Below are 8,437 nucleotides of genomic sequence, written 5' to 3' on the forward strand. Positions count from 1 at the left end.
AGAGAATCTCAAAAGGTGCTTTCCCCGTCGATGAGTGTATGGTATTGTTATACGCATACTCGACCATACTTCACTTTTTGGCAAACCAAGCATTCCTTGACATACTTATCAATGTCTGCTTTAAGGCTAGGCCAACAGAAATATCTTTCCATTGCTAAGGTCGTAGGGAGAATACCCCGATGACCCGCATAAGGCGAAGCGTGTGCTTCATCCATGATCTTCTTTCTTAATGGTTCCGCCACACATATGGCGTGATGGTGGTAGAGATAACCATCCTGGATGGAATAGGGAAACTCATTCTCTCCACGATGTAGCTTTCCCCAGATGGTGGAGAAGTCTGGATCATTCGGATACAAATCCGGTAGTGCTTCTAATTCTTGGTGATACACCGAAGTGATAGCGTTCACCCTTGGCCGCCTAGACAGTGCGTCTACGACTACATTCTTACTCCCAGCTGTGTGAAAGTTTGCCCACCTCATCTGCTTCTCAGATAGTTTCCTTTGCGTAAGAAAATACCGCAAACTCTGGTGATCAGTCTTGATCACAAAATCCGCTCCTAGAAGATAGTGCTTCCAGTTGGATAAGGCGTGAATCACAGCTGAGAGTTCCTTTTCGTAGATTGATGCATGCAACTTTGCATCCTTAAGCCGTCTGCTTTCCTATGCCACTGCATGGCCTTCTTGGTTTAACACTGCTCCGATGCAATCACCTGAAGCATCGTAGTGAACCTCAAATGGTTTCCTTAAGTCAGGCACTATCAAAATAGGTCCATGGCTTAGCAAGTACTTGAGCCGGTCAAAAGCTCCTTGTTGTCTCGATCCCCATCTGAAAGGAACCTTCTTCTTTGTCAAATCATGAAGTGGTCCTGCTACATGAGCAAATCCTCAGACAAACCTTCGATAATATGAACATAATCTCAAAAAGCTACGTACATCATGTACCGTATTGGGAATAGGCCAATCTTCTACCACTCAGATCTTGGCAGGATCCATACTCACTTGATTGTGAGAGACTATATGGCCGAGATAGTGTATCTCTGAGAGAAAGAACTCGCTCTTCTTTGCATTCACATGCAACCCATGCTTTCGCAATTCTTGAAACACTAAGTCCAAGTGCTTCCGATGTTCCTCTTCTGACTTAGAGAAGATGAGTATGTCGTCAAAGAATACTCCCGTAAAAGCTCGATACGGGCTGAAAATGCGGTCCATAATGCGATTGAACGTCGCAGGAGCATTGGTCAAGCCGAAAGGCATTACCAAAAATTCATATAGTCCAAAGGTTGTGCGGAAAGCCGTCTTATGGACATCCTCAGGGGCGATTCGTATCTGATGATACCACTCTTTAAGTCTATGCGACTAAAGACACTTGCACCCTGCAACTTATGAAGTATATCATCAATCCAAGGGATCGGAAAGCGATTCTTGATTGTGATCTTGTTTAAAGACCGATAGTCTATGCATATCCGAAACGTGCCATCTTTCTTCTGCACCAGTAGAACTGGAGAGCAGTAGGGTGAAGCACTGGGCCGTAATAGCCCTTTCTCTAGAAGCTCGTTGACTTGCTTCAAAATTTCCTCTTGCTGAGCAAGACTCACCCGATAAGGGGGTTGATTGGGAGGCGAGCTACCCGGTATGAGATCTATGCGGTGATCTTCTGGGCGTACCGGAGGGAGTTCATCAGGAAGTGTTTCCGTGAAACAATCCTTGTACTTTTCAATAAATTGAAGACGCTTAATTTCCAGACTAGAGAGAGAGTCCCTACTAGTTTTATCCTTTGCAAAAATCAAGTAAGTAGAAACACACTTCTTCATTTCTTTCTTAATGGAGATATGGCTTACAATTGGGAACTGCCAATCTCCTGCATCAGCTTGAATCTTTATTTTCTTACCCCCATTATCAAAAGTGAGGGTCTTTTCCACATAATCGGGAATAGGTGTCATGTGAAAGTGCCATGGCATGCCCAAGATGATATCACATCCCTCGATAGGTGCCATCAAAAATGATTCGCGGTCCTTGTACTCGCCAATCCGAAGATTGAGCTGTCCTTGCACGGGAGTTGCATTGGTTGTCAACCCCTCGAATGCCGATCCGGATGTAACCGGTGTGCCAAGCTCAGCCAGTGTGAGGCACAATCGTTCTGCAGTATCCAGGGAGATGAAGTTCCGCAGTATCCAGGGAGATGAAGTTATCCGTGGATCCTGGATCATAAAGAATCAGTACTCGCTGGTTGTTCAAAGACCCCCAGCCCTTCAGAAGTTGACGCTTCCCTTTCTCAGATTCTGTGTTTCCTTGAACATCTGGGATTGAGTTTGAACTTGGTGGTGCGGGTTCCTTCCTTACTTTCTCTTGCCTCGTAGAAGCTTGCTCTTGCCGTTGCTGCTTTAGAGGGTAGTCCGGTTTCATGTGTCCTTTCTCACCACAGTAGAAGCATCTTCCTTCCTCTCTGAAAGTTTGAAGTTGAGTAGGAGAAAGATACTTAGTTCGCTTGCCAGTGCCCTCTAGCTTCTTAGAATGATCATCGTCCCTAGATGGAGGACGTTTTCTTCCTTGGCTCCCATGGTCATCGTAGACCCCTCTTTGTCTTGCACGGTAAGTGCTATGCTCCATCTTTCTGGACGTCCCAGCTGAGTGCAAATCCTCAACAATGATTGTTGACTCCATCATCCTTTGAAGAGTATCATGCGGATACACCTTCATACTCTTTCGAAGCTGCGGTTGGAGACCCGCTTCGAACTTTCTTTTCTTTTCCTCGTCGGCAATCTTCATGAAGGGAGTGACCTTCAGAAGAACCGACCAATACTTGTCCACATAAGTCGTTACTCTTTCGTGTTCCTTCTAGGCAAGCCAGTCCCATTCCTTCCGTATGTCCTGCTCGAAATCAGGTAGAAGAAATTGACCTGCCCTCTCACTTAAAGTTCGAGGGTCTTTTGTTCAAAATCTCACGAGTTAGATTGAATTCCCTTACTCCAAACTTTCTTCGGATAGCAATATATCCTTCGAGGAGAGGTAACAAAAATTCATTGTTTCTGTGTTCAATGGTTCCCGTCCCACTGTGGGGATTAGATTCTATGTACATTGAGGTGCACACTTTCAGCTTGTATTGCTGACTCCACCATCTGCTGCAAAGTATCTTGCAGATGCGTTTACAAAATTCGGGCAAACGTCCTTCGTTAAATTTGTTCATCATTCCTTCCTCAGAGAGGATCAAGAATGGAGCTACCTTGGCAAGAGTGAACCACTACTTGCTTTGACTCGCTCGTGTTCCTATTAGGCAAACCGATCCCAATCTTCTTGAATACCTTCCTCAAAGCGTAGAGGAAAAAAATTTGTCGGAGAATTCAGCCTTGAATTGTTGTTGTAAGTTCCTTGCAGAGCTTTGGTATACCACCAAGTACTTGCAATCCCCTTGAGGTATTTGGTCACATGCCTCACCTTCGATACTTCTCAAAAATTGCTGTTTGCAAAGGCAACTTCAAACTATCGAATGAAAGCAGTAGCTTTCAGGAAATCTTCCCTTCCGTCAAAAGTATCAAACTTGACTGGAGTGTTTCTAGGTCTAGAGACCGTCTTCATATCCTTCCCGAGATGACGGGATTTCTTGGCTATGGTTCTGGATAGATGTTCATGGATATCTTCTGGATTCTGAAGGATCTCGAGCATAGTAGTCTCGTACGGTCCCGTACGTTTTGTACGCGTACGATGATGTGCGGTACTAAACGAACTAAAAAAAATTATGATGTACGATGACGTTATGTACGTTCAAATTTAAAAAAACAAATAATTCTCAAGTCAAGGGCCTAAGGCTTAGGCCTTAATACTTACTTATAGAAACTTGACATTTGTATAGATTACAAGTTAGTAGTTACAATACTACATAGTACATAGTACAATGTAAAGAGTCAAGACTCAAAGACTAAAGAGAATGAGCATTACATAAACCAAAATGATCATTGAAATTTGATAAGTAGAGACCAAGTGGCAAGGGCTACAAAGTACTCAAAAAGTGGCAAGGGATACAAAAAAGTGGGGGAACCAAGTGGCAAGGGCTACAAAGTACTCAAAAAGTGACACACCACAATAGAGAGACTAAATAGTAAAGTCACTAGTCACTAGTGCTCTCATCATCTTCCTCATCTTCCTCTCCTTGCTCATCAACATCATCCTCTTCCTCACAAGAGTCGAAGGATGACGGCTCATAATCTCCATCACTAATGAGGTTGCCTTCATCATCATACTCTGGCTCTCGAGGCTCTCTATCCTCCATAGTGATGGCCGCCGCACAAGAGCCGCTTCCGGAGCCTCGCCGCACATAGGTCCTAGGAGCCTCCGTGGATGTTGTTGATGCTTTGCCTCTACCTCTTGTAGCCCTGGCACCTCTGTCTCTTGTAGCCGATGTAACTCCATGGATGACGACCTTCTTGCGTGATCGTGTGCGAGAAACCCGGCGATCAATCTCCTCAAGCTCCAAGTAGAGCTCACGAAAAATCATTTGCTCCTCAGGGTCTTGCTCTTTATTGACACTCTTTAGAGTGTCAATGGTAAGTGTGAGCTCATCCACGTTGACCTATTTGACATTTACAACATTGGACAATGAAAACATAATTAGTATATTCAAACTAATTAAAGACTAGACTCTAGAGTATAGAAAATGGAGTGAGTAGTGATTATAATTTAAAATTTATACCTGTCGAGCCATAGGCATCTCATGCATAGAGCGCAACATGCGTAAATTGGAGCGACAATAGATAAGTCGCTCTAATTGCTTCGTTGAGAGCTTGTTTCGGATTTTGGTGTGGATGAGGGAGTATGTGGACCAATTACGCTCACATGCTCCCGATGAGCAATCCTAAAACACATCAAGAGAGGCATAAGCTATAAGAGACAATAGTTGAAGAGATTAAGCATAAAATGTAAAAGGTTGAGGCTTGTCGCTTACTTGGCCAAGAACCCTCAAAGCAAGTCGTTTGAGAGTAGGCAATTGATAGCCAAAGTTCTCCCACCAAAATAAAGGCTTCACCAAGGATTGCCGCTTCCAACACAAGTTGGAAGTAAATGCGGTGCCTCGTTGGTCGCTATAGTTGATTACCTCTTGGAGAAATGCTCCAATGCCCTCTTCTTTTAGCACCTTAAAGAGGTAATTGTTGCGCTCCTCAATAAGCTCTTGATTTGCAAAGAGTTCGGGCTTCTTGTAAGCCGGATGCAAGAGAGCCGCAAAGTAATGGATAGGTCTCTTCATCCAATCCCACCGCTTTGTGATTAGGAGGAGAATGTCGTCTCTCTTGGGAGAGTCCTCGAGGTAATCACTACAAGAAGAGAGAGGAAATGTACTAAGTAGAGAAACAAGCATGTAGAATTTAAATATATAGAGAATGACATATGTAATAATAAATATGTAGTTATACCGTGTTCCATCGGGAGCCCCATCTAGGATTGTAGACTTCTCAATCTCCTTGTAAGCTTCCTCCATGAAGTGCCATAGAAGCCCAATAGTTGCCCCTTCCATGTCGGTCATGCGGAGAGCCTTGTACAAGGGCAAGATCGCAACGACAAGACCCTTAATTTCTTGCCAAAACTCCTCCCGCAAGCAAAGCCGTTGGATGGCTTTTGCATCTTGTTGGGAAGCGGCGGACTCTCCATTCATCCACTCCTTAAACTCATCGGAGACCATGGTCTTTTGTATTTTGTTTTGCACATCATAGAGCCGCTCTAAAAGTAGCCACATGGCGGCAAAGCGAGTGGCCGATGGCTTCTTCACCTCAAGGTCGGAGTAGGTGCGGTAAATGGCAAGCATCCTCACTTTGCCATTGATGAAATTGATGATGGAGAGTGCTTGGTTGAGGATATCTTTCACCCAACCTAGCTCCCCTATGTCTTCAAAGAGAAGGTCAAGGCAATGAGAGGCACATGGAGTCCATACTATGGATGGAAATTCCTTCTCTAGCCTCTTACTCATTGCCTTGCAATTTGAAGCATTGTCGGTAATCACTTGCACGACATGCTCCGCACCAACCTACACAAGAGGCATTTGTGACAAGAAGAGTTAAAACTTAAAAATTAAAACATAGGACTCATTGGCAATTGCTCAAGACATAAAGGCTCGATTTACGGTTTTACCTCAAGAATGGCTTTGCGAATGTGCTTCCAAATGAATGCCCCGGTCACTTTCTTCCCTCTCGAACCCGCATCCACCGCCCGTAAGAAGTACGTGCCAAGAGGACAAGAAACAAGAATGTTGATGATGCCCCTCTTCTTGCGGTCGCTCCATCCGTCGGAGAGGATAGAGCATCCATACTTTGCCCAACCCGCACGTACGGGCTCAAGTGACTTGTCAATCCTTGTCCTCTCTTCATCAAGCTTCTTTGTTCTCATGTCATGGTATGACACACCCGTCCACCCTTCGCATGGACCAACCGCCGCAATTGCTATGATCATCCTCTTCCATCGCTCCAACCGAAGAATGTTGAAGGAGAGATTGCATTCAATCACCGTGCGGGCAATCTCTATTTCCGCGATTCTTTGTCTCTCCTTGAGGAAAGACAAGGGGCCGGAGCATCCACCCACCGATTTCGCAAGAGAAGTTTGCTTTGCCGTCTTCGGAGGCCGGCCACCATCACTTGAAGACCCCTTGGACTTCTTGGACTTCTTGGAGGAGGCACTACCATCACATGAGGCCGCGGTGGCACCGGTAGCCATGGACATAGTTGGAGAGGCCTCTTCCTCCGAATCGGAGCTATCAACATCCGGCGACACGAACTCATCCGAGGTGAGTCTACCCTTGCGTGTCTTCAATGGAAGATACTTTCTCTTGCATTCCGCAAGGATATCTTCGGGGATATTAGGACATGGCCCCGCTTGTCCTCCTATCTTTGTCAAGTGGATGATGAGACGGGTGACGGAAGAGGTCATAGCTTTTGGGCAATATTTGCACCACCACTTGCAAGAGTTTTGCTTGCCCCCCACCCGCTCAAAATATCGGCAATGCTTCTCAAAGGCTTCATGAAGAGGAGGCGGCATTATGTAGTATGTAGCTAGTAGCTACTAGTATGATGTACGATGTATCAATAGATTAGAGAGAGAGAGAGAGAGAGAGAGAGAGAGAGAGAGAGAGAGAGAGAGACCCAAGGAAGCTTGAAGGAGAGACCCGTCACGTTGTCACCCAAGGGACCTTGAAGGAGAGAGATGGTAGACCCAATGGAGACTCGAGAGCTTGAGAGCTTGAAGCTTCAATGGAAGCACATGGAGATGAGAGGGTAGAGCATTGAGAGGCTTAGGGCTAAAGCTTGTAGCTTGTAGTTGTAGGTTGTGTTGGATAACAAAGGGGAAGGGTTGCTTAAATAGGAGAGGAAGAGCATGTGAGGCTTGACATTTGAGCAATGGGCATTGGCCCTTGGGCAATAAGCATGGCAATGTGCCGATGGCCCATGGGCAATAAGCATGGCATTTGGCTTCAAAACTGCCCGCAAACGGCTCCAAAAGGCCTATAAACTGGACGTTGCAAAACGGTCAAAATGCTGCCAACGGTCATAAACTGCCGAAAAAAACAGGCCGGACGGAACGAACGGAACGCACGGGACGGGACGGGTCCGGCCGGACGGAATGAGAGGTTCCGTTCGACGTACGAAAACTACCATGATCTCGAGCATTCCGCTCCTTGGATTCTCTAGGTTCTTGAGCATCATGCTCTTGTCGCCTTCTCAGAGAATCCCAAATCTTGTGTCTCCTTCTTGCAGAGAGAAAAAAATTTCCAACTCTGCGAGCTTTTCCTGCAGGACTTAGGTTTCCGCCTGCTTACTTCTCTCTTGGCTTGTCATGGCTTCTTCCCGTATCTTCCCAGAGTCGTCCTCTTTAACAGAGAAAAAGAGGAGACCATGCTCTGGTACAGGACAATGACATGGATACCAACAAGGAACTACCCAACAAAATAACGAGTTCACAAGAGGAAACAGTCCATTCGGACGTCGCTCCAACTCCCAAAAGACAATGATAGCAGACGAAGAGAGCTACATAGTATACTAGATGCAAAATCAATAACTGTATTTATATAGGCATGACATCCAATTTTGAAGCTAGGAAAAGGGTGCACATGAAAAATCCACCAAAATGGATGAGACATGATGTGTCATCCTTTGCACCGTTCTCTCAAAACTTCGAGCTTCGGATACTGCACGATACACACGATAGGAGTACTGGTATTGCACTAGAAACACAAGAGATAATTACTCAGATGCAACTTCCACCAAAGGATATAATAATTTGAAGGGACATCCTGTAAACGATAGGAAATAATATTACTTAAAACACCATAGACAGATAAAGCATGCAATAAAATTTAGTCTTTGCTCTAGGGTAATATCTCTTGTTCATGTTTGTCTTATGCACCAAACTGCTATTCAAGAGTCTTATGGCTGTTGTCTATGAGAATTTTTAAGTTCTGTTCT

At 45.1% G+C, this 8,437-nt stretch overlaps 1 protein-coding gene across 1 annotated transcript; it reads right to left on the reverse strand.

Moving 5' to 3' along the window:
* Nucleotides 1–4,896: 4,896 nt before the first annotated feature.
* LOC147438865 (uncharacterized) lies at nt 4,897–7,163 on the reverse strand. Its single transcript, XM_086483935.1, has 2 exons — nt 6,162–7,163; nt 4,897–6,009 (listed from the first exon to the last, which is right to left on the reverse strand). The coding sequence occupies exons 1-2, from the start codon at nt 7,011–7,013 to the stop codon at nt 4,897–4,899; spliced, it is 1,965 nt and encodes a 654-aa protein (XP_086340061.1). The 5' UTR covers nt 7,014–7,163.
* Nucleotides 7,164–8,437: the final 1,274 nt, after the last annotated feature.

Source organism: Adiantum capillus-veneris, chromosome 16 (genome assembly GCF_014529385.1).
Source record: "Adiantum capillus-veneris isolate H3 chromosome 16, ASM1452938v2, whole genome shotgun sequence".
NCBI classification, from domain to species: domain Eukaryota; kingdom Viridiplantae; phylum Streptophyta; class Polypodiopsida; order Polypodiales; family Pteridaceae; genus Adiantum; species Adiantum capillus-veneris.